General features: G+C 37.3%; 1 protein-coding gene across 1 annotated transcript in view; it reads right to left on the bottom strand.

Moving 5' to 3' along the window:
• The window catches only part of TMPRSS15 (transmembrane serine protease 15), a 132599-nt gene that overhangs the window by 15583 nt on the left and 89224 nt on the right, over positions 1–27792 (bottom strand). The window contains exons 19-21 of the mRNA XM_003895602.5: positions 14015–14110; positions 10533–10582; positions 10199–10373 (exon numbers count right to left, since the gene is read on the bottom strand). Coding sequence (XP_003895651.3) covers positions 10199–10373; positions 10533–10582; positions 14015–14110 — 321 coding nt within the window. The remainder of the gene's footprint in view (positions 1–10198; positions 10374–10532; positions 10583–14014; positions 14111–27792) is intronic.

Genomic DNA, 27792 nt, shown 5'->3' on the forward strand with positions numbered 1-27792 from the left:
TCATGCACTTAACTTCCCCACCACAAAACCAACACTAGCACAAGCACCACTAGTACTACTCCATCTGGCAGTAATTTCAGAGCTTTTCCTCAGTGGAAAACGACTGGAGAATACCAAACTTACAGCCAATAGTGCTTAAGTTCTGTGAGCCACTTAAGGAAGTTTCTAAAACTTTAGATTTCTAGTTTCCATTTCCAGAAACTCTAATTTGGAAAGTTGGAGTGGCACTCAACAATCTGTACTCTATAATCACTGGTGGGATATTGAGCAATGCAAAAAACTTTCTAGCTTTTTTATATACCCAAATCTGAGGGGTGGTGGAAGACAGCCTTCAGAAAAATCATTTTCTTTTTATATGCCCAAATCTGAGGGGTGGTGGAAGACAGCCTTCAGAAAAATCATTTTCTTTTTTATATACCCAAATCTGAGGGGTGGTGGAAGACAGCCTTCAGAAAAATCATTTAAGATGAAGAGATGGGACTTTTTATGTTTTTAAAATTTGGTCTCAAAGCATCTCCTTTCTAGTAAAGGAAGGAAGAGCTATAGGACAGAAGATACATGGGCATAGGCGAAGGTGAGAACCACCTAGAATTGGAAGTCCCCAATCCAGTAGAGGATAAAGACGGCAAAGATAGGGCATCTTTAGACAGAAGTTGGCTGAATTTACTTTGGGAGGCAGAGGCAGGTGGATCACCTGAGGTCAGGAGTTCGAGACCGGCCTGGCCAACATGGTGAAACCCCGTCTCTATTAAAAATACAAAAATTAGCCATGCCTGGTGGTGCACGCCTGAAATCCCAGCTACTCAGGAGGCTGGGGCAGGAGAATCGCTTGAATCCTAGAGGCAGAGGTTCCAGGGAGCCGAGATTGTGCCCTTGCACTCCTGCTTGGGTGACAAGAGCAAAACTCTGTCCAAAAAAAAAAAAAAAAAGAAAAAAAGAAGTTGGCTGAATTTTTGCTGCATTTCACCATCTGTCCTGCACAAGCAAGATATTTATCTCAGTAGCAAGAGAAAGAGAAGCACAGAAGGTTGGAGAGGGCAGAAAAACATACACACATACACTCGTGGTCTCTGTAACCCCCAAGATGCTTCTTTGAAAAAAGATGCTTTTTTCCCATTTCCTGTGACGCAGAAGCAGCACCAGATAAGATGAACCAGTGGTGTCCCAGATGTATGTGGGTATGTGCTGATGTGAAAATAACTTCACCACTCTAGGCATCAGGATATCCATTTGTAAGTGGGAATTTCAATGCAGTAGAAATACGGTAAGACAACTATGATAGAGCATCACAACAGGCTGAAAGGAAAGGAAAATCTGTGAGAATCCAAAACTGTAAATTAAAACCTTTTTCCTGTTTTACTATTACTAAATGTGGCAAAACAGCAACCTCAACAAATTTGCACCATGCCAACACTGATGTTTACACCCAGCACAGCACTTTTGGTCTCTATTTTTATTCTCCTCTGAATATAACGAGGATTCCTAGATGGCTAGCCAATTCTAATATTTGAGGCAACTGGATATTAGAATGCTTCTGATACATAGTGTTGTTGCCAGAGAATAAGAAAGTTTTCAAGAATATCGGGCAATTCTGAAAGGACAAAGAAGCCAGATTAAATGAAATAACACTGGCCAAGTTTTAGCAAGGTGACTCTCATGTAATGCTCATTATAATTACTCTAGTTAAAAGAAATGAGTTGTTTATGAAGGGCCATGTGTCTGCAATGAAACTCAAAAGAGAAAAGTTAACAGGTGCGAAAGGTAGTTTTAATGTAAAAGGAGGGTAGACAACAAGGATGTGTTTAATTTTTCTTCCTTTTCATGAGTAAGGAAAAGAGTTTCATATATGTGAATATTTTTATTTAATTTTAAGTAGAAATCTGTTTTTAAAATATGGGTATATGCTTATTTGTGTAAGTATAAGAAACAGAAGTAAGTACAGGAAACAAGAAATAGGCCAAACACTCCTGAGCATAATTTTACTTCCTGAAACATAAGGAATCACCTTTGAACTCTTTTCTTCACCTGACTTCCAGGATTCACTATGCGCTTGTGATTTTCCTTTCATTTCTCTCTCTGTTCTTCCTCAGTCTTTTTTTTTTTTTTTTTTTTCCTCCCAGGTCTTTTTTCTTCCATCTTAAACTCTAAATTTTAGAATATCCCAGGGGTCTGCCTTTGGCCTTCTCTTTTATATCTACAGTGGCCTCATATAATCTCATTGAAGTCATTATTTTAAATACCGACAATATACTGACAACTTCTAAATTTGTATTTTAATTCTTGACTTCTTCCATACCATCTAGATTTGTATGTCCATAGGTTGACATCATTGACTGATACCAACTTGGATGTCTAACAGGCAGCCCCAAGCTTGCTATATAAAAATCAGAACTCTTACTCTCTTTCCAATCTGGTTTCTTTCTGTTTTCCTCATCTCAGTAAATGATGTCAACACTCCATACTCTTTTCCTTACTTCCTTACTCCATACATGTGATCATTAATAAATGCAGATGACCCTAACCATCAGAACTTACTAATGAGATCTAGCCACTTCCTCAGCCTCATCAGCTATGGTCCTGACTGGTCTCCCTGATTTCACCTTTGCTCCTCCCAGCAGTCCCATCTTCACGCATTAGCCTGATTAGATAATGTCACTCTTCGGTCCTCCAAATGGTCCCTCGTCCTATTTACCATAGCCTCGTGAGACCTCTCCAGGGCTCGATCCATAGTTCCAGCCTCGTCACTGCCACTCTGCCAATCCCTTTCTGGGCAACAGCAACAGGGCTTCTTGAGGTGTCTGGAATAAGTCTACCTCATGTCTACCCCAGAGCATCCCAGTTTGCTGTTACCTTCCAAGAAATTTGTGTAACATTCTCCTTCATTTCTTTAGATTTTCCTTCCATTTTCAATTGGTCTGCGAAGCTTTCTCCAACCACTGTATCGAAAACAACCTTCTTGCTCTTATCATACTTTCTGTTCATACTACTCTTCTTTACTGCATGTACCATGGCTAAAGTATTTATTTAAATGTTTTCAGCCTTAACCTGTCATATAAACCTTATCAGAGCAAAGATTTTTGTTGGTCTGTATAACACTATCACCCCCAAACTTAGAAAAATACTTAGCACAGGATAAGTGCTCAGCACATGTCATCTGATCGAATGTATATACAAAAACAGTAAGCAATCCAAGAGCAGGAAGGAGTGAATATTACCAGTGGTTCCTCATAACCACCAGGTAAAGAGGCAGAGTTGCATATCAATCCACATCATTTCACTCTCTGTTCTTCCCCAGTCTTTCCCTGCCCCACCCAGCTCTTTTTTCTTTTTTAATATTTAGAGTCTCAAAGTCTATATATTAAAATATTCCTTATTTGTGTAACAAGCTATGCAAAATAACTAAGAAAAAGGGGGCTCAGCAATGTGATCCAAGATGATGAATTAATTATCAAAGTAGAGGTAACTTCAGAGATACGATAGAAATTTTTAGGAAATAAAATTTCTGAGTGCACCAATAATTATAATGAGATACCTGACAAATAGACATATGTTACTAAAATAGTGCTAATAGAATGGTGTCAAGGAAATGGATTGCATGATATGGGTCAAGAGAGACCTACAGGAAACATAATTTTACAGGGAAACACAAGATTGGAAGTTGATACAACTTCTAATAAAGACCTAAATCTAATAAGTCTTAGTGGTCCAGTAAGATAATATTAACTTTTAGGAAGATGACTAGCACCCAAACTTGAAATATTTTGGAAAAGGATCCAAGACCTAAGCTCTAACCAAAGTCAGTATTACTAACCCACCCTTGAAATCTCTACTGTCTATGATGATTTCTCAAAGAACTAACAATAGAACTTCCATTTGATCTAGTAATCCCACTGCTAGGACTCTACCCAAAGGAAATCAGTATATCAAAAAGTTATCTGCATTTGTGTGTTTATGACAGCACTATTCACAATAGAAAAGACACTGAATCAACATAAGTGTTCATCAACAGATGACTGGATAAAGAAATGCAGTATATATACACCATGAAATACGATTCAGCCAGGAGAAAGAATAAAATCATGTCTTTTGCGGCAACATGGATGGAACTGGAAGCCATTATCTTAAGTGAAACAACTTTCAAATATTCCCACTTATGGTGGGAGCCAAATAATGTATAGTGGACATAAAGTGTGGAATGATAGATCAGAGAGAGTTAGAAGGATGGTGCTGTGGTAGGGGGGTGGATATTAAGAAATTAGTGGGTAGAGTGTATGTTATTCAGGTGATGGATACCCTAAAAGCCCTGACTTCATCATGATGGAGTCCACCCATGTAACTAAATTACACTTGTACCCCATACATTTACACGAATAACATCTAGAAGTTTCTATTGTCCTGAGAAAATGCTCTTCCTGTTGGGTTTTTTTTTTTTGGGTAGAGACGGAGTGTTGTGTTGTTCTGTCGCCCAGGCTGGAGGGCAGTGGTGCGATCTCGGCTCACCACAACTTCCACCTCCCGGGTTCAAGCAATTCTCCTGCCTCAGCCTCCCGAGTAGCTGGGACTACAGGCGCACACTGCCACACCTGGCCAATTTCTTTTGTATTTTAGTATAGATGGAGTTTCATGGTGGTTGCCCAGGCTGGTCTCAAACTCCTGAGCTCAGGCTCGCCTCGGCCTCCCAAAGTACTAGGATTACAGGCGTAAGCCACTGACTCTGGCCACTCTTCCTCTTTCTTATCTGCAAATATTACCATAATCTTAAAATGATATTATAGTATTTCTGCAATCTGAAGAACATTATATATTACAAGCCTAACTCCCTAGAGCGATAAGACTAGGTAGATAAACAGAAAAATAAAATTAAACTAATAATATGTATATTGAGGATAGGTTTAGTAGAAATTAAGTATTTAAACATTATTGAATCGATATATGTTCTGTGTTCCGCTTAGAGCATGAGGCATTCAAAAAAATCCAAATTTTAATTGCAATTACAGTAGCAATTAAGTAATGTTATTTTATTATAAATGCTTAACTGTTTAAAAAGTTGATTTGCAAAGTTTTATTAGTTATATCCATTTAATAAATGGAGTACTAAATAAATTATAAATAGACCGGGCATGGTGACTCACACCTGTAATCCCAGTACTTCGGGAGGCTGAGGTGGGCAGATCAACTGAGGCTGGGCTTTCAAGACCAGCCTGACCAACATGGAGAAACCCCATCTCCACTAAAAATGCAAAATTAGCTGGGTGTGGTGGTGCATGCCTGAAATCCCAGCTACTTGGGAGGCTGAGGCAGGAGAATCGCTTGAACCCGGGAGGCAGAGGTTGCAGTGAACTGAGATGGTGCCATTGCAGTCCAGCCTGGGCAACAAGAGTGAAACTCTGTCTCAATAAATGAATGAATGAATGAATGAATGAATAAATAAATAAATAAATAAAGTATGAATAGTAGTCTGTATTTCTCACCATGCCCCAAATACCTCATATATGAAATTATTTATTTCAGGAGTGTTAACACATATTTTAAGGAATTGTTTCAATAAGAAATCAGGTAAGCCCCGTGATGTCTCTGGTCTGCTCTGAAAAGCTAAATTAAAGACTGCGATATTGGCAAGAGGCTCCCTATCACTAATTTCATCTTTAATAGATGTCTATTCAATGACTGTGACCCAGACTATAAATCTATATATGATCGCCCACCCAAGTGGCTCCATATTTGCTTCTGGAAGCTGGGATATGAGCGACTAGAAAGAGGTAATGAAGCAACTCTTTGGGTGACTGGAATGTTTTATATCTTCAGAGGAATATCAATGTAACAGGTGCATGCATCTACAAAATGCATCAATTTGTATACTTAAATTTATGCATTTTGCTATATGTCAGCAGGAAAAAAGTGGAAAACAAATATGAGACCCTGGTTGATGAGTCTGCTTCATGCAGTAGTGTGAGCTAGCAATTCTCAAACTCCTTTGTGTGTTCCAGGCTTTCCAGACTTCAGCAAATACATCCATAGCTTGTAGATAATAGAAACAATGCTTTTTATTATCGGAATCAAGATGTAAAAATACAGAAGAAGACAAGATTAGAATTTGCCCTGTAGTAGTCTATTTGAGTTGGAGTCATTGTTTTGAGTTTATATTTATAGGTATATAATAGAGCTTTGTTCATTGTATAGTTTTAGGAACAGGACGCAAAAACGGTAGCCATAAGCACACAAGATCACGTTTACCAAAATACAGAAATAACTGAAATAAGTTAAATAGAAATAAGGTTTCTTACAGAAAAGTTGACTTCAGGGCTAGGATAGAAAACGCACAAGATTAACCTGGAGCATCTTATTTTGAGAGAAAATAAAAGAAGTTCTCAAAGAGTGGGACTATATTAAGGTTGATAAAGAAGCAAGCTTGAGTTTTTTTTTTTTTTTTTCTTTTTCAAATAGAAGAATCTTCCCACCTAATAACTGGCCTGTATTCAAAAATATTAAAAACAAGAAACACAGAAAGGGGCTACTCTGCACTAAAGGAGATGAAAAAAGTGTAGCATTCAAGTGCAATACACTATCCTGAATCGGTTCTAACATGGCAAACACACAAACAAAATAAAGAGCATATTTGTGACAATTAATTAGGATTGTATTTCATTAATGTTAAATTTCCATGCTTTGCTGTGATTCTGTAGGAAGTATCCTGTTTTTAGTAAAAATATACTGAGTCCTTAAGTGTATAAAAATACATCTAACCTACTACGAAATTGTTCAGAAAAAAAAGTCTCCTGACTTAGAAAGAGATGATGATAAAATATATAGAGGAAAATGTAAGTAATTGGTGAGTCTGAGTAAAGGTATAAAGAGCTCTCTGTACTATTTTTGCAATTTTTATGCATGTTTGAAATTATATCAATATAAAAATTTCAGAAAATAAATATGCTGAATATGCGTTGTGCAAGACTTGGCCTTTCCTTTCATAGAGGCTTCCTATGCAGGAACTGCAACATAATCAACATTTTATTGCACATTCATGCATGAATCGTGGTAGGCAAAAGCATTGCAGCATCTTATTGTTGTCCTGACAAGCAAGATAGATATCCTTATGAATTTCCTACAGATGAGGAAACTGACTTAGAGATACTAAGTTGCTTGTCCATAATCACACATGTGATTTGCTGGATATAAAGGATTGAAATCCTCTCCTTTAGTTCAAAGTCAAACTTGCCCTTTAAACCACAGCGAGGTTGGCCGACACTTTTCCAAATCCTTCTTTTAAGGTTGTGAAAGGACAACACCATGGCAGAGAAACCGAACAGGCACAGAGTTATTTAGAATCACTCAGGTGAACTTAGCCTGAGGAATGCAAATGAAGTGTTGATGATAAGATTAAACAGAAGAGCTGTTCAATTAAACCATTTAACCACCTGCAGGTTAAAACACCTGGAACAGGTTTACACTGAGGGCAAAGCTACTTGCGTAGCATGAATTTAATAACTTGCTTGATCTGGGTTATTCTTTTTATTAGGAAATTAAGCTTTCCATAGCACAATTAGGGTTTTAAAGAGACAGATAAGAGCCAGTATTAACGTACTGATAAAACAGTTTTTGATTAAACTATCTAAAACAGTATCAGCAACTTTGTTAGAGACGTGAAGTAGAAAGCAAGAAAGCTGTTAGGCACTAGAGAAAAAAAATAATTCCACTGAATGCTGAAGGAGAGTAAAATGCATGGTTGGTAAGGATAATTTTGAAATCATCACAATTCTAGTACAACTTACCTTTGCTTGTGCTTAAGCTGAAACTGAAAAGACATTTTATTGTCCTATGGGATTGTGTGAGAGAAGCAGGAGCCTAGGAGAGCCAAAGTAATGCCATTTTAAGTTCAGCCCCATCTTGGTAACAAGACACATCCTTACTGGTCATGACTCATAGTCATAAAATGTTTATTGTTGAGGAAGCAGCCTAAAGATACCTACAAGGACACAATCCTACAACAATGGAGAGTCCAAATGTCTCAACACCCATAACAACATATCCTTTCAAGATAATTATGCTTTGATGTACTTAACACTCTGCAACATCAAGGATTGTTTTCTCTAAATCAAGAGAATAACAAATTTTGTCGAAGTTACTGTCATGTAGACACAGCTTAGTTTAGTCTTTACATCAACAAGACCCCCATATAAGAAAAACTTAAAACAAAGACAGGGCGTTCCTTCTCTTGCTTTCTAAGGATGCCTAACTCTGCGACTCAGGAGCTTTCAATAAATGATCTTTTTGCACTGCACTCTGTGACTGGCCTTGAGTTCCTTCCTGTGTGAGATCCAAGAATCCTCTCTTGGCGCCTGGATCTGTACTCCTTTTCTCTGGTAACAGTTGGATATGTGTTTATACTAGGTAAAACTGCCTTTCTATTTTCTTCACGTATTTCTTGTTTGGAAAGCTATGACATTGGTATCATTGACCTATTAGAAGTACATCTGTAAAACAGATAATTGAAAGACATCACTAATATTACTGCGAGCATGATTGACATTTAGAAAGCATATGTTTGACAAGAACATTAAGCAGGAATTTGCCAAATTCAAGGTTGATATAGCAAGGCTGCTAACTTATTAAGATCTACCCATGTGCAACAGAAAACATTGGCTCTTTAGCTAAAAGTAGCTTTAATTTGCATCACAGTTAGGATACAGATGTTACCTATCTGTGACATGTCCAACGCAAACAATATATGTCGATAAAGGTTAAAGCCATGTTTAGAAGGGGATGGAAAAATTGCCTCTACAGACGCTTGCCGTAGTATGAAAATAAATTATAATATAAATTACAATTACAGCAAAGTCAAGAGGGTGCACTTTAGTTATGGGAGAGTCTGTAATTTAGTCTCCAGGATGTAACACTCAATGGATAGAATCAGGGAGAGCTTTAGACGTAGATGGGATGGTGCTGTAGGTAGCTCCTTTGGAGACCAGCTATTTGGCAAACCTGAGATCTAGTTGAGGGTCCTTTTTTTCCAAAGTCGTGGGATTATGCATTTGAGTCTACTTTCACTCTGATATAATGGGTATTTAGGCATAAGTGCAATCTTTTAAGGTTCACTCTACCTGGCTTTCCCTATCTCCTTTAAAATTTTCACAATCTCTGTGTCTGACAGTTCGTCTTTACTTACCCAAGGACCTTAAATATCTGCGTGGGTAACGAAAGGTAAGTCTTGTAACCTGATCAACTATGACTGCCTCTTCCATGCCTGGTTCTTTCTAACATGGTCCTTTCCTCAGAGGTTCTGGATGCTGGCTACAGAGAGGTTTACTCTAATCCTCATGAGTGAGGTCATTCACTGGACGTCTCACTGACATAGGGGCAGGAGATGAGTCCTAGATCAAGCTCATGTGTCTTCTGTGAGGAAGCTCCCTTTTCCCTGACCGAATTCAGAACCACGTGACAACCTAGAGCAGTGGCATCTTTCACGTGGAAGAGGAGAATGAACATGTTCTTGGGCCCAGGATCATTTAGTTTTTCCTCCTTTACTCTCACCCCCTTCCATTCCTCCTTTACTCTCACCCTCTTCCATCCACTCTGTTCTCTCCTCTAGGACTGTAAAATAAATGCCAGAATTCAACATGTATCTTGTCCTATTATAGTACAAAACAGAGTCAGATACGGTTGATATTAGTTCTCAATTTCAGTTAATAGGTAGCAATCAGAATAGATCTGACTTAAGAACTAAGTACTTTTATCCTAATTCACAACAAAGTGCTTATCCATGAACTTCCAGAGCGCGGTATAATTGTAATTTCAGTGCAACCTAAGGATACTTTCTGATACTGACAATTTGCTAGCAATAAATATTGGACAAATTGAATGGTAACCAGTATGATTTTTACAATAAATACTAATTTCACACTCTGAAAAAGGCTCACCGTGTGAATTGGCAAAAGTTTCCATTTTTATGTATGTAAAAGGGTCTAATGATGCAATATCTAATGTAGAATAATTAATATTTGTATCTAATGCAGAATAATTTTTTAAAATTTATCTCTATTTTCAGACATGACATTAATGGGAAAATAATTTGAATGTTTATAATGTCATAAACAGCAGGATTTTCCTGCTGGGGTGGTTTTGTGAGGCTACATGAAATGGGACGCTCGGCAGGGTCTGCTGTGGTGACCTAGTTTGGGAAGGGACACGGCATCACACTCACCCATACACGCAGTGTGCGGCGGACACCAGCCAGTCACTGCTGACGAGAGATGCGCCACAGAGCAGTCGCCCGCCATAATACAGACCCACAACCCAGGGCCAGGCCCCCTCTTCGGCATTACTTCCTCCCACAATCTTTGGGGTGATGTCTTGAGCCACCAGTTTTTTTCCACAAGCTATTAAAATAATTGGAGAAAGAGCATCTATTTCATTTTTGTCATTTCTTCTGATGGTGAAAATTGAGTGGTAACAAAATAACTTCGGGTGACATACAAACTCTATTCAGAATTTTAAACAGAATGCTGGAAGGGGGATATGACAACATATTTACTTACATTTATGGTTACACCGTAACCGAATCAAGGAATCCTGTAAACACTGTTGACTGTAACAGAAGAACAATCATATTTTTACAATTATGCATTTAGTATTTTAAAGTCAAACATCGTGTAGGTTATCCTACTTTTGCTTTAGTAAAATGGACATCTTAATGTCTCATATATGAAATGTAGGGAGACTGAATTGTAAGCCGAAGAAGCCCCAGTTTAATGTCAAATAGAGGTGAGTTTACATCCTTATTCTACCATTTCTATGTGACTTCAGGGAAGTTGCTCAATATCCCTGAGACCCAGTTTCTTCTTCCATAAAATGGGGGTGATAGTACTTTATTGGAGTGTTGTTGGAAGAAAAAGCAATATTTGCAATAAAACTATTAGAGGGCCTTATACACAATGAAATTCTATAAATGATAGATACTGTTATTTTACTTGAACCAATATTGGTTTTCATGATTCTATAACCCAGAGTATGCCTCAGTATTGCCAATCCGGCAACTATTCCGTGCCCAACACTGTGTATGAGGCTGTGTGCTTCATTCAGGGAACTGAACAATGAATATGTCACAGGCGCTGCTTTCAAGGAAGGCAGACATGTAACAAGCACATATAAATGAAAGCATTAAAAAAAGCATAGGCCGGGCGCGGTGGCTCACGCCTGTCATCCCAGCACTTTGGGAGGCCGAGGCGGGCGGATCACGAGGTCAGGCGATCGAGACCATCCTGGCTGACACGGTGAAACCCCGTCTCTACTAAAAAAAATACAAAAAACTAGCCGGGCGAGGTGGCGGGCGCCTGTAGTCCCAGCTACTCTGGAGGCTGAGGCAGGAGAATGGCGTAAACCCGGGAGGCGGAGCTTGCAGTGAGCGGAGATCCGGCCACTGCACTCCAGCCTGGGCGACAGAGCGAGACTCCGTCTCAAAAAAAAAAAAAAAAAAAAGGAAAAAAGAAAGCAAAGGCATAAATTACTGAAAACGCATCACCTGGTTAGAAATTTAAATACCAACTCTTTTTTCAGTGTCAAGAATTCCATTTTAAACAAAAACTAAGCAAATTTGTTTTATAATGCATTCTACTTATCAGCCACTAGAGGTCAGTATAACACAAGAAATTAAAGTACTTGCCCCCCACTATTTCCAAATGTAACCACAGCAGATACTGGCTACATTAAAACACACACATTATACATGCAGATACACATATAATCGTAATGACTTACATTTATATACTTAGCTACAGCTAATTGTGCATGCTGTTTAGGTCTTTAAAAATACAACGTAAATAAGACCTAAGATCCATATGTCCAAACAAAGCAATACAGTGTTTCAGAAAAATACATGAAAAAGTTTATTTGAAATCATATGTATCCATATTGAATGACTGTCATATTCTTTATAATACAGAATGATTTTAGTTGAAATATAAGGAAGTCTATCTTTTTAGTAACTAGTGTGCATGCATGTATATCAATCTAGATGTATTGACATGTATTTATTTATAACACCCCAAGGAAGTCTCAGTTAACTCCCCTTTTGTTAACCCTGTGGTGGGAGATGGTGGTCTGAGTCTTGCATATATCTCACAACAGGTTAAACAATCAGAACAGCCCGGGCGCGGTGGTTCACGCCTGTAATTCTAGCACTTTGGGAGGCCAAGGGGGATGGATCACGAGGTCAGGAGATCGAGACTACCCTGGCTAACATGGTGAAACCCAGTCTCTACTAAAAATACACAAAAATTAGCCAGGCGTGGTGGCGGTGCCCGTAGTCCCAGCTACTCGGGAGGCTGAGGCAGGAGAATGGCGGGAACCCGGGAGGTGGAGCTTGCAGTGAGCCCAGATGGCGCCACTGCACTCCAGCCTGGGCGACAGAGCGAGACTCCATCTCAAAAAAAAAAAAAAAAAAAAAAAAAAAATCAGAATATAGGTCATATAGGTCAGTAGATTTTTATAGTTGGCAGAATCATTTTCCCGGACATCCTCTTCTTTTACTTATTTTTTATTACAACCACTAGTGCAAGGGCATTTTCAAAAGTACCAGTTTTCATATGGATACAAGCATAATCATCTATGCAATAAATAATAAATGCATAAATAAATTAACCAAATTAATAAATAAATGAACATATGTCTGATTTTCTGCCAACTCAATATAATGCGGCTAATGAAGGAAGGGATCAAGGACATTTAATTAACTGGCTTGTTGATGTCATGAAAGGTTAAAATATGTCTATAAATGATGTCTCTTTCAAATAGCACAAACATATATTATAATAGTGACACCAATGGAAAATGATACTGGCATTTCATTGATAAGCATAGAATAAGCTAGTTCTGATCTGAAACATGCATATAATTAGCATAAATGATTTTAAATAGTTTTTTTCTTACAAATTGTTAAATGCCCCTAAGACATGAATAGAAGAAATTCTTAACGTACAAACTGCTTCAGGATCTATATGGTAATATAAATTTAGACATGCCTTATAGGAAAGGAAATCTAGAAGCCTGCTTTCTCACTTGCAGATGCTTTGCTTCATATCCCATGAGACTCATAATATCAGTCAAGGTCCAGCAAACATTGATATAAAACATTCAATTGCAAAGTTCTTTTTTTGGTACTCAAAATACTCCTTTACCATTTTTATTTTTTTACTGGTTAAGCTCACAGATATGGTAAATTTTCATGAAAAACTGAATAATTATCTAATTTCATTTTTTACCATTAAAAAAAATATACCAGCAAAGCATCTTAAATCCTTGTTTGCAGTTATGGCTTCTTGCAGTTACGTTCTCCCCACCCACAGCTGTTCTTTAATGGAACTGTAAAATTCAGAAGCCAATTTCAACAAAAATTACTATTAACACCCAAATAGGAGAAATGACTTAATCTGAGCTAAAACAGATCTTTGAATACAGGAAAAATGCTGCTTTTTAATACCTTAGTAAAGGCTATAAAAGTAAACCTAATATTAAAAAGTAAAAGAGAATAGGTAGACACCACGAAAAGTCCAGACTTCTTCATTTAATATTCGTGATCTATTTGCCAAGGAAAGGAAAGAATATCATGATTTTCCCCTCTTTCTTCTCTTTTAGTGGTAGCTAATTTGTGCTGCCTTCTTTAGTCTGATCAACACTGAACCTGTTTTATCCCAGTTCTCACAATTTCTTTCCATGTGATTTAATTGTGTATTAATCCAAGGCTAAGGATAAAAAAGGGTATAAAATTAAAACAAGTCAAATCCCTACGAGTGTGCCAGAAATTTACATATAGAATATTTCTTTTGACCATCTGATATATATATTAAGGTTAGAAAATGTTATCAGATATTAAATACTATTTGAGATTACTTAAATAATAAGTCAAATAACTTTCAAGATTATATGACCAGTATGTAATAGCATTCAAATCTGACTGGCTTCAGCAATCTATCTTCTTCCATGTCTATGTACAACTAGTCTAAGAACAGATTTAGGGACCCACCTGGGTGTTAGTATTAAGCTGCCATCAGGTGCTGTGTTTAATTTGACAAATGGTCCACCATTGGTAGAGAAGATTGGCATTGATGAGTTTCCACTCCTAGAGAAAAAAGGAAAAAGCACACAGACAAAACAAAAGCATAAAGAAAAGACCATAAGCTAGACTTGCAGTTCCTTAATGCTGTGGACATTAAAACAAATTATGGGATTCCAGCCAAAAAAATTAACGTTTTAATATAAAACTTCAAGTGTTTTCCTATCTAAAGGATAAAGCAAATCAGTAGAATTACCCATAATCACATGAAATGTAATATCTTTAGTCTTTGCTTGCATTCTTAGATATTTTCTTACAAAATTAAAATCATTACATATATCACTTAGTTATCTGGTGTTAGAAATTTGATTTTTCTATGTTGCCAAATAGTTTCCATAAAAAACCTCTTTGAATGACAACTTCACAGCATTGCTGCACTGTAATTTATTAAGCTTTTCTCCTGTATAGCTCATCTTTTTTTTTTAGCTCATCTTTTTAAAAGTGCATGTAGATAACAACATAGACAAAGACTGTCTTCAGTGTTTACCTCTCAAAACGTTGCTTTGTTCTTCATATTTCATTCAATTCAAAGGCTAACAAGCCCTAATTTAAAGGAAGTCATGCGATTGTGCCAGAGAGACTATGTAGCCTTGGCCTGCAAGTGTCAATGGGCGAGGCACCACAGGGTGGAGAAAGAGACACCTCCCTGTGACCAAAGACATGCAGCCCCTAGGCTTTCTTTTCCCTGAAAACCCGTCATTCCCATGCTCTCAACTGTGGGCTCTAATTGAAGATTTCTCTTAATTATCCTGACACTCTGTTTTAGCCTTAGCCGGAGACTTTTAGCTTTTAATTCTTCATCTTGTTTCTTGCCTTTTATTTATTTCAGATTTTGATCGTCATATGAAAATATCCCTTTACGCTGGAAACATCCCGATTTCTGCCGTCTTCTGCTGGTGAGCAGGGAGATGGTGTGGTTCTTCCTTTTGGATTACTGTGACCGACCTACCCATTGCCTCTTTAAAAGAAGCCCCAATGTACTCCCCAAGCTATTGCCAACACTAACCCTTTTCTGTCTGTTTCCAGGGAACTTCCAAGTAACAGTCAAAGCTTTTCTGATCAATTAGAAGATAAGAGCTATTTAGAAGGTGGTTCTTCTCTCTTTTAATGCTTTTATCAAGCTGAAAAAGTGTTTGTTTAGTAACTTTCATCTACGGAACATAGAGCTGGGACAACAGATGTCTATTCTATGTTCCAGAATTTAAACCTTGCACTTTTATTTTTTATTTATTTTTATTTTTATTTTTTGAGACGGAGTCTCGCTCTGTCGCCCAGGCTGGAGTGCAGTGGCCGGATCTCGGCTCACTGCAAGCTCCGCCTCCCGGGTTCACGCCATTCTCCGGCCTCAGCCTCCCGAGTAGCTGGGACTACAGGCGCCGCCACCTCGCCCGGCTAGTTTTTTGTATTTTTAGTAGAGACGGGGTTTCACTGTGTCAGCCAGGATGGTCTCGATCTCCTGACCTCGTGATCCTCCCGCCTCGGCCTCCCAAAGTGCTGGGATTACAGGCGTGAGCCACCGCGCCCGGCGGCACTTTTATTTTATAAACAGATAAAAGTAACTGAAACACACAAAGCCATTCCCATTCTTTAATAAAACCTGAAATGAATTTAGGAAAGGAAAGATGAGCCTTGGAATTCCTGTTGTTAGAGATGATGGTATTCCTCCAAGTGGGCAGAAGGAAAATCTCCTTTAAATATTTATATAAAATGCTTTTGCTATGCCTTAGAAAACAAAACAGGTATGAAGACATCAAAGGGTAGCTGAGAAGGCAGAAAGTCTGGAATGCTCCAGGTCATGAAGAACTTCACAGATGCAGAACAGTTATATTTAAGGACTCACACATTTAGAGCAGACCGAATGTAGTTAAAAACAGATCGTAGAGGACCTTGAATTTTACCATTCTTGCAGGTTTTGGTAGAAATCATCATGGTAATCTCAGCCTTCAAAAATATCAAGGGATGCCATCTCAAATTAAAGAGGCTTTCGTTGTGTTTTGCTGTCTGTAGGCTCCAGGAACATCATTGGGATTGGTTAATTAGTGAACATCATTGCTGCCAGAGTAAAGTTGGTTGGTTGGGAGAGTCATTCTCCGACCTCTCTCCTAAACATCCCTCTTATCTTCTTGTGTTTGATCACATTTTTAGTTTCCTCATTCGGCTGAATGCCTGCCATGTGTTGAACATTCTTCTGGGTAGTTTTCCATGTTCCTGACTCCCCATGACACATTCTCAAAGTGATGCTCTCCAGACAAGCAGCATCAGCCTCAGGAGAGAATATAGGTCAAAAGGCAAATTCTCCAGGCTCACTCGAGGCCAACTTAGCCAGTAGTCTGAGGCCTGCTCTAGGGTAGGGCCTGGTTATTTGTATTTTACCAAGCCCTCCAGGTGATCCTGGTGCCTGCTATAGACAGGAAAACATGTCATAGCCAAATATGGCATCTTTTTCTGCTACTGGCACGAGGCTCTGCTTTTTGACATCCAAAGTGACTTCTAGTTACCCAATAATCTGTTTTAAGGCACTCATGTCTAAATGAGGAAACATTTTGGAAGGTGTATCATTAAAAATAGATGTTAGAGAGGTAGATTTTAGACTCTTCACTTATCTATAGCTATCCTTTTCCCCTGTCCCTTGCATATCTCTTTTAAGACAGAGCCTGAAGGGATACATTAATACATTAATTTCTTGCTTATTTATTTATTTATTTATTTATTTATTTATTTTGAGACGGAGTCTCACTCTGTCGCCTAGCCTGGAGTGCAGTGGCTCAATCTCAGCTCACTGCAACCTCTGCTTCCCAGGTTTAAGTGATTCTCCTGACTCAGCCTCCCGAGTAGCTGGGACTGTAGGTGTGTGCCGCCACAGCTGGCTACTTTTTTTGTATTTTTAGTAGAGAGGGCATTTCACTATGTTGGCCAGGCTAGTCATGAACTCCTGACCTCAGGTAATCCACCTGCCTCGGCCTCCCAAAGTGCTGGGATTACAGGCGTGAGTGACTGCATCCGGCCAGATACATTAATTTCTCTGGAAATTCACACCAAAATCTGGACAAAAACTGAATTGAACAAGTATTTAAAAAATATTTATAAATATTTTTTAAGCAAGACTATTTATTACACATCTGCTTCTGGCATGCACTCAGATAGGATTAACGTGATTTTTTTTTTTTAACATATGCCTATTCTAGAAGGAAGGTCGATTAGAAACAAATTTTTAAGAATAATGGGTATTTGGTAAATGCCAGTTGTTCCACCCTGAGATTCTCAAATGCTGCTCCATGGTGGCACTTCCACTATCCAGCAGATAAAACTGGAGATAAATATGCACATGGATCAAAGATGTGTAACGTTATATTCTGAGATGATCTTTTCAACACTTCAGTCTTCTCAACATGAGAAAACAAATATAAATGTGTCGTCTTGGGCTATTTAGAGTAGCTGAACAAAATACTCCTTCAAAAATAGTTACAAAATTATCCCATAATTACATTTTTGTACTAAATATTGTTACCAGCAACATAGGAGTAGGGTATAGGGCCATCAGTTCATACAAATACTTTCCCAGATGTCAGTTCCACATGTGAAATTTGGGATTTGTGATGGACTACTTACATTTCAAATCCTGCCAAGTCAAATTCATTCTTTTTCTGACTAAGCACAATTTATTTCTTTGTATGCACAGTAAACAGATTAAAAAGCAGTAGCAGTTTACAACAAACTATTCCTTATTTTAAGAAATCACAAGGCAATAAATATATATTAAAAATCTTCTCGATAGAATAAAAGATTACCCTATGTGAAGTCACCATTTACTTTTGAAAGACAAAAATCTCAGTACTACTAAAAAATTGAATTCAGAGGGAATGCATTATATTACGTTCTGTAACTTAAGCATGCACCCGATGCTCTTACTGCCTCAGTTTTCTTTTCCTGCAAGGAAATTAGTTGTTGACTTTTAGAGAGGCACTCTGTGAAGATTAAAACTAGACTGTACATTTTCTAAATCTTAAAAATGTTCCAGATTTGCAGATTTAGATAGCTTCATTACACAGTCACATAGCTATTTGAAATCAGAAGTTTAGTATCACATAGAAACACCATATAGCATTACCTTGTTGACACACTAATGCCTCCTGGAAACCTATTTCTAAGCTTTTATTGCCATTTTTATGGTTTATATCACCTCAAAGAGCTCTCCTTACTTTAGGAAAACTTTATTCCATGTGAGAAAAGAAGCATATAGATGCAATCATTATTATTTTGGAGGTCATAGATGAAGTATAAAAATATACTCATAGATGAATTCTAGGGAGGAAAAAGGATATCTCAAGAATACTTGCAGGGTATTAAATCTTCTGCCTCTCTTCTTAGGCCCTGCCTAGGTTTCTTCTCTTTTGTCTCACTTCTCAGGCTGAATTTTCTGTGATAAGAATTCTTCCCTGGAGCAGGAGCTTAGGCGGGGATGTTTTAAGGCCTTTGGACACACTAAAGCGAAAAAGAATAATAACGCTTGCTGCAAATACTGCAGCTAGGCACCGTAGCTCATTTCACACCCCTAAAGGTTTAAGTCATGAATAGAGCCAGGTGGGATTACCCTGAAAAGGCTTTTGGAGAAGGATGGTCGTTTCTTTTCAGATTGGAGGGGAAGAAGGGGATTGATTGAGCAGGACAGAAGGCAGGGGAGACCATTTGTATAGGCAGGGGCTTGGTGGATAGAAGAGATTCGATGGCACATCATCCCACTAGGAGAGTAAAGGCATGTGGGCAGGTAGGTAAATGCCATTTCTGAACTGGACACATTTCAACTGTAATTATTTAACCATGTATTGCATTTATAGCAATACATCTAGCACACACCTAGCCCTGTGATAGCAAACAGGTAAGTTTAATTGATTTTAGATTTTCTGCCTTCCACCCTTAAGAGTTGGTGGCATTTACTCAGAAGTAAAGAAATGTCAATAAAAACAATTATCTTAACCTAATCAATTACTACTTGTGTGCAAGCTACTGTATTAAGAGCAAGAGGTAAATTGATAGGTTAGTCTCGTAGCTATTCTCTGTTATCTTACAGATGTAACGGTGTTACAAAGGAAGGAAACTGCTGGTACCGGCTTCCTACCAAAAATATGTCTGAGAGAAGTGATACTTGTAGGAAATTGTCAAAGAGGCAGGCTCTCTTCATGGGCAACATCTTGGAAACCTTGGGCAATGCCAACCACTTTAACATTGTTTCCTTAGCTGCTGTTGCTGTTGGAGCTTCTTCTTTTGTTTGTTTGTTTGTTTGGAGTAGAAGGCATGTGGCACACATATCTACATTTCTTATTAAGTTTTCTCAGGGCATTATCACTTTCTAAGGACCTATGAGTGAAATTTCCTTTAGAATTTAGTGTTAGGCAAAACTTGTCATCCCTGTGGAACTGTTAGCATTTATCTTATTTCATCAGGAAAATTACATGGTTTTTAATGTTTTCCTTTTTGCGTGGGTCTCCAGGAATCTCAGACATAAGTGTTAGTAATTACACTGACCTTCCATGTTTTGTCGATTTACCTCTTTGTTTCTTTGGATCTTATTTTCCTGTAGTATTCTATTAACCTTACTGCATATGTACTTTGTTATATAGACTTCAGTTCCTTTTTGGAAAAGAGATAATGGAAGAAAATCCTGGAGGAAAAAAGAAAGAACAGAAGCACATGAGGAAAGAAGAAAGAAAATGAGGAAAGGAGAAAGAGGAAGGAAAAATTAAAGGGAGGGAGGAAAAAGAGAATATTATTTCACTGGATTTTATCAATTTTATTCAAAAATTGTTCTTCATCTCATAGAATATGCAGCGTTAATTACAAGTTAAGCAGTTGGAAGCACTTTTTTGAAGAAAACTAGAATGAATAAGGAAGGTTTTGTTACAAACTTCATAGGGCTAAGGTTTTCTCTCCTTAGCTATGTCTGTTTTAGAATGTAGAAACCTCCTCTTTTCCAAGTAACAAGATCTAAGGAAATGATAAAGGACATTGCCTTGGGGGAAAACATACTCTCTTGTTTTTATATAACAAAATAAATACCTATACATTACAGATAATTTTTGGCAGATGATTTGTAATTGTGCCAAAACATAAAAGAGATGTTCTCCCTCTTTTGTGTGTGTAATTATAATCTTAGTCATTTCCTGACAGCAGTCTCTCTTTGGTGACAAAATACATATTAAAAAGTGTAAGCCAAAATAGGAGTGAAAGTCAAAGAAGATTCTCCCTGAATGGTGGATTCTCCCTGAATGGTGGCAGTGCAAAGACATTTCATAAAAGTCTCTTGATTCCCAATAAAATGTTTTCAAATACTTAGTAGTATTGAAAGGAGGAATAATGTTTTTCCAAGTAAGAAATAATACCGGCCGGGCGCGGTGGCTCAAGCCTGTAATCCCAGCACTTTGGGAGGCCGAGACGATGCATCACCATGGCCAGGAGATCGAGACCATCCTGGCTAACACGGGGTGAAACCCCGCCTCTACTAAAAAAATACAAAAAATCTTAGCTGGGTGGAGGTGGCGGGCGTCAGTCCCAGCTACTCGAGGCTGGAGGCAGGAGAATGTATGGGAACTCCCGGGAGTATGGAGCTTGCAGTGAGCTGAGACGGGCCACTGCACTCCCAGCCTGGGCGCATAGAGGACCTCAGCCCCAAAAAAAAAAAAAAAAAAAAGTAGCCAATACCAGTCTGTGGGTGGTGAAAACCTTGCTATGGATATTTTTCACTCTGTTGATGATATCCTTCTCATATTTCTGATGTGATTTCATCTGTGCCAGGCTGGTGGGGTATTGTGGTTCTGATGGTGTTGCAAAGTATTGCTAGGATGTTTAAGAAATGTACCTGATTAGCCTGAGCACTCACCAGGGTATTTACACCTGGTACCATAGAAAAAAGTTTGTTTGATATGTGTGTATCTTTGTTTTGTTTTTATTACCAGGTGAAATCAAACCATCAAGTTTGGGGATGCTTTGCATAACTTCTACGTTGTTTTCTACTGAAATGAGTATATGAAGGATCATGCTTGTCTTGACTACTCTGTCAGAATGACCTCGGGCTTTTAAAGAACTAAGACCTCTGGGTGTCCCTTTAGCCAGGGCCCTTCTCCTCTTTGGAATCCCTGGTAGTTCATGATAACAGGTAGGAGGTTTGTAGTTGGAAAATAAATAATTATATCTTTATTTTTCCTACCTTTAATCTCTTCTTCTGATACAAATGTAGGTGAGTAACCACAAAATTGTTAGCAACATCTAAAATACGGTCACCAAAACAAACTACAGATATGTTCACATCATATTGCAGTTGCTAGATACATATATAAAATATCATTTATGTTCACCTTTGATATTATAGTAGTCATTAGAGCCACCAGTACATCTTATTAAATATGTTAATAAAGAAATATTTATTTCCATGTATTTAAAAATTTTTGATAATTATTTTTAATGTAATAAAGTTCCTTTGTAGTTCTGTGTGTTTTATTTTATATACTTAAGAATACTCTTTTGCGTGTGTAATTATATTCTTACTAATTTCCTGGCAACAAAGTCTCACTTGGGTGACAAAATACATGCTAAAAAGTATAAGCCGAAGTAGGAGTGACAGACAAAGAAGATTCTCCAAACGAAGTTGCCCCAGACTGACAAAAGTGCCTATGACACTAAACAAAGGTTCACAGCACATACCACAGGTGGTGGTTCTCAACTCTGGAATGCATCTGAATCACCTGTAGGGCTTATTAAATCACAGATTGCTGGGCCTTACTCTAGAATTTTTGGGTTCAGTAGGCCCAAGGCAGGATTCCAGGATTTGAATTTCTATAAATTTATCCCAGGTGGTTCCATGCTGGGATGGAATTTGGTCCTGAAACCACACATTGAGATTCACTGACCTAGACCATTCTGAATCTACGGGTCTGAGGCTGAGACTAGGTGATCCTTATGTATAACCAGGCTGTACCTTTAAGAGCTGATGTATCTGTTGTATTACAAGTCAGTGGTACACCTAATGTCACTCCTTGCCCAGAGCAGACATAATTATCTTATTACTGTGCTTTCCCCCACCCTGTTAGATATTAAACCCATTAAGTATTAATGTTTAAAAAGTATCAAATTATGGTAGTTTGCTATTAATGATTTGCTCTTTAATTATTTTTAATTAATGCATTTCTAATTTTAAAATGGAGAAAACATCAGAGTTATAATTTGTACTTCAAGTAAATGATGGACTTTGTAGTTAAGTCAATTAAACCAAATTAAAATAAGATTTTTTCCACCATCTTGCCCAAAGCTTTTCTCACTCACCCTACCACAGTAACATAGCTAATAAAAGTACCTTCTGTACTGAAGTTACAAATAAAAAAATTTTAAAAATGTAAAATATTATTTGATTATTTCTGTGTAAAGCTAGCAAATTAAATAAAAATCATCTAAAGCCAAATCTAAAGCCAAAGGTTACTTTTTTTTTTTTTTTTAACTGTTCCCATATCTGTGTTGTTGTTTTGCGTCCTGAGTTGTAGTAAGTCGAGGTTTTCCCCACATACTTAAAAATTTTGGGACATTGGCAGAAAATATTAACAAGGGCAGAAGCGCTATGTGTCTACCGCCTTCTTAAACTAGGATGGAACACAGGTTCTATTTCCGGTGTTCCGGAACTCAGTGCTAAGCTGTATAAACAAATTCATTGTGGTGGTTACATAAGAATTGAAATGATTATGCTCTATGTTTTTGAAAGGCTTATCGGAAAACATTTTAATCTCTCCCCCCAGTATTTTCAAAACACAGCTGCAAAGGAAGAATCTTGGGGTAATTCCATTTATTAGCATTTGAGAATGTAAGGCTCAACTTGATGTTCCTGATATTTAGAAGGATCTTGGACAGGACTAATATGGGATTTAAAAATTAACACCAATTCCTTATAGGTCACCATATTAGAACACAAATAACTAATTCCATTTTTGAGATATTAGTATTTCCTAAATTCTGTAAAGTTTTACAAAAATGATTATTTTTTTCCCAGATTTTAATGACTTAGCAGGGTATATCAGCTGTATCATTTATATATTGGGTTGTAACAGGGAAATGCTATTTGCTAGGATATATCATTAAAAAAGGACTACCCTAAGTGTTTTTAACCTTTATTGTTGCATCAGTATAAAATGTTTTCTTTCATACTTTGATCAAAGACATGAAAATGTTATTCAAGGTACTTTTTACTTATGCATGTAATAAATGGTAGGAAATGAAAATGTTTAATATAAAGAAAGGAAAGGCTAATGAAATAGGCCTCATATGATTTACTAGAATCAGAGGGGAATTGCATTTTGTACCCTATCTGCATAAATAATCTTGAGAGACTACAGTGTCTTTTTAATAAATTGACTACCAAATTACTTTGCAGCAAACACACATCATTTTAAACTCACTAAGTTTTCTTTCAGTTACCATGCACCAGTCTAGACAAATTCTCATCAAGGATATAACTTTCTTTCAATTACTAGAGCACTATGGAAACTATTTAATAAGCACAGGCTCAAAGATTAAAGTCTTTGCAGAGATTACTTGATTCATTTCTGAAGAAAGCAAGCGCCTGACCTTCATCAAAAATATTGTATCTAAGGCAATGGGATGTACTACTTGTGTTACATACACTAAAAATCTGGTTATTTGTCTCTGTATCTGGTTAGAAGGACTATGATTCACAGGAAATGGGATCAGTGAACTAGAGAGTAAAATCTGGCTGGGGAAACCATGTAAGTAAATAGAACAGAGCTGTGTGTTATCCACTCAGCTCAGCCCGTTTTCTAGAAAACCTTCCTTGACATGCCTTTAATGACTTAAGTTCTGCTACAGCACATTGCATGTATCACATTATATTGTAATTATCTGTTTATGTGTCTATCATCACCACATAAGCACAGAAAGCTATGTCTTATTTGTTCATAGAACATGCACAATATCATCACCAGTGCTTAGATTTCTGATCCAGGAATAAGAATAATATATTTACATTATATACTGTTAAAATGTAATAAAGATATATGTTTCCTTCCAATGTGTTGGAAGGAATGTAAATATAGGAATCCACATTTTGCTGTCACCCAACTAACATGTTTCATTCAAATTCGTTGAAAAAACTTCTGTCAAAGTAAAGGGTTGATCAGTTTGACCTTTGCGAATAACTCGTCTGAACCCAATACATCCTCCAGGAAACAATGTAGTTAAAATTCACAAACCACAATGGAAAGAACTCCTTTTTTTATAATCACATGGCGATCTTTGAAAGGTGATGAATTGAGACACAAATCTCCTGGGCAGGGAAAGTTCAGTCATCCAGGACACTCGGGCGCATCAAATGTGGAAGCGAGGTCAAGTACCCAATCTCTTTAGCTTAATCTTTAGAAACTAAATTCCTGAGTCTAGATAGCAGCTCCCAAGCAATTGAAGCTAACGGCTTCCTAGGACCTCACCTCTTTGAATTCACTATTGAACTAAAATTAGTGTTTAAAGTAGGAACTTGGAATGAATGCCACTTACCCAGTTCTTTACTTGAAATGAAAATAAAAGATTGTCAGTTTCTGGGTTTTATTGACTCTTTATCAAAAATCATTGTTTCTCCTACAACTTGCCTTCTTCCAAGACTTTATTTCTGAAAGTTCCCCAGGTTGAAAGAGTTTTTGTTAAAGTTTACAAGTAGAATAAAAAGAATTACACACACACACACACACACACACACACACACACATATATTTAAAGTACAGGAAGACTGACTAATATGCATAAACCAAATAGATTTTTAATATATGCTATTTATAGAAAATATGCTCAATAAAAGTAGGAATAGAAAGAAATTACAAAAGAATGTGGTTTGACCCATTTTATAAAAAGTTTAAAAGTACATATATGAACAAAGATCTAGAAAACTAGACACTGAGTTTTTTGTTTTTTTTTTTTTTTTTTAAGTTCTGGGACACATGTGCAGAAGGTACAGATTCGTTACACAGGTATACATGTGCCATGGTAGTTTGCTATACCCAACAACACATCATCTACATTAGATATTCCTCCTAATGCTATCCCTCCCCTAGTCCCCCACCCACAGACAGGCCCTGGTGTGTGATGTTCCCCTCCCTGTGTCCATGTGTTCTCATTGTTCAACTCTCACTTATGAGTGAGAATATACAGTGTTTGGTTTTCTGTTCCTGTGTTAGTTTGCTGAGAATGATGGTTTCCAGCTTCATCCATGTGCCTGTAAAGGACATGAACTTATCCTTTTTATTGCTGCATAGTATTCCATGGTGTATATGTGCTACATTTCTTTATCCAGTCTATGCTATCATTGATGAGCATCTGGGTTGGTTCCAAGTCTTTGCTATTGTGAACAGTGCTGCAATAAACTTACATGTGCATGCGTCTTTATAGTAGAATGATTTATAATCCTTTGGGTATATACCCAGTAATGGAATTGCTGGGTCAAATGGTATTTCTGGTCTAGATCCTTGGAGAATTGCCATAGTGTCTTCCACAATGTTGGGAAAACTGGCTAGCCATATGCAGAAAACTGAGACCGGATCCCTTCCTTACATCTTAAACAAAAATTAACTCAAGATGGATTAAAGATTTAACATAAGACCTAAAACCATAAAAACCCTAGGAGAAAACCTAGGCAATATCATTCAGGACACAGGCATGGGCAAAGACTTCATGACTAAAACACCAAAAGCAATGGCAACAAAAGCCAAAATTGACAAATGGGATGTAATTAAACTAAAGATCTTCTGCACAGTGAAAGAAACTATCATTAGAGTGAACAGGGAACCTACAGAATGGGAGAAAATTTTTGCAATCTATCAATCTGACAAAGGGCTAATACCCAGTATCTACAAAGAACTTAAACAAATTTACAAGAAAAAAACAACCCCATCAAAAAGTGGGTGAAGGATGTGAACAGACACTTTTCAGAAGAAGACATTTATGCAGCCAACAAATATATGAAAAAAAGCTCATCTTCACTGGTCACTAGAGAAATACAAATCAAAACCACAATGAGATACCATCTCATGCCAGTTAGAATGGCGATCATTAAAAAGTCAGGAAACAACAGATGCTGGAGAGAATGTGAAGTAATAGGAACGCTTTTACACTGTTGGTGGGAGTGTAAATTAGTTCAACTAAATTGATTATTTATATAATGAATAATGAAATTCATTTCCTCTCTTTGCTTTTGATAGGAATTGCGTTCCTGATGAGGCTGACATCACCTGGATGAGGCTTGGAGCTGGGAAGTTTCCATTCTAAATGCAAAGCATTTGGGAATATAACAGGAACTGGAAGCTCTCAGTCCAACTGTTAGAAGCTAACTTAGGTATAGAAGGAATGTACCACAACACAATAAAGATTATATATGACAAAGCCATAGTTATCATTATATTTAGCAGGAAAAAGTTGAAATCTTTTCTTCTAAGAGCTGGAACAAGACAAGGATACCTACTCTCACCACTCTTATTCAACATAACGCTGAAAGTCCTAGACAAAGCAATTAGAATAAAGAGAGAAATAAAGGGCATCCAAATTGGAAAGAAGGAAGTCAAATTGTCTCTGTTTATAGATGACACGATCTTATCTATAGAAAAACCTAAATACTCCACCAAAAAAGGAATTGATCATTGAATTTAGTAAAGTTTCAGGATACGAAATGAACAAAACAAAACCATTACACTTTCTATACATCAACAACCAACTAGCTGACAAAGAAATCAAGAAAGTAATCCCATTTACAACAACCACAGAAAAATTAAACACCTAGGAATAAATTTAACCAAGGAGGCGAAAGACTTTCTCAAGGAAGACTGTAAAACACTAATGAAAGAAATAGAAAATGACACAAACAAATGAAAAAACATCCTATACTCATGGATTGGAAGAATTAATATTGTTAAGATAACAATGCTACCCAATCTCTAACAGATTTAACGCAATCCCTATCAAAATACCAAAGACATTCTTCATAGAAATATTTTAAAAATCCTAAAATTTATATGGAACCACAAAACACACCAAAGAGCCAAAGCAATCCTGAGCAAAAAGAACAAAACTGGAGGCTTCACACTACCACATTTCAAAATATTCTACAAAATTACCATAACCAAGATAACCGGCATAAAAACGGAAAACAGACCAATGGAACAGAATAGAGAACAGGATAGAGAACCCTGAAATAAATCTATGTTTACAGCCCACTGATTTTTTTTTTTTTTTTTTTTACAAAGGCACCAGGAACATTCACTAGGGGGAAAGAACAATCTCTTCAGTAAGTGATGCTGGGAAAACTGGAAAACTCTATGAAGTATGAAACTAGACCCTTATCTCTCACCATATAGAAAAAACATATCAAAATGGATTAAAGGGTTAAATCTAGGACATAAAATGTTGAAACCACTAGAATAAGACAGTGGGGGAAACACTCCAGGACATCGGCCTGGACAAAGAGTGCTTGAGTAAGCCCATAAAAGCACAGGCAACCAAAGCCAAAATGGACAAATGGGATCACATCACGTGAAAAAGCTTCTCCACAGCAAAGGAAATAACCAACGAAGTGAAGAGGCAACCCACAGAATGGGAGAAAATATCAGCAAACTATCCATTTGACAAGCACTTAATAACCAGAATATATAAAGAGC

This window comes from Papio anubis, chromosome 4, assembly GCF_008728515.1.
Source record: "Papio anubis isolate 15944 chromosome 4, Panubis1.0, whole genome shotgun sequence".
Taxonomy (NCBI): domain Eukaryota; kingdom Metazoa; phylum Chordata; class Mammalia; order Primates; family Cercopithecidae; genus Papio; species Papio anubis.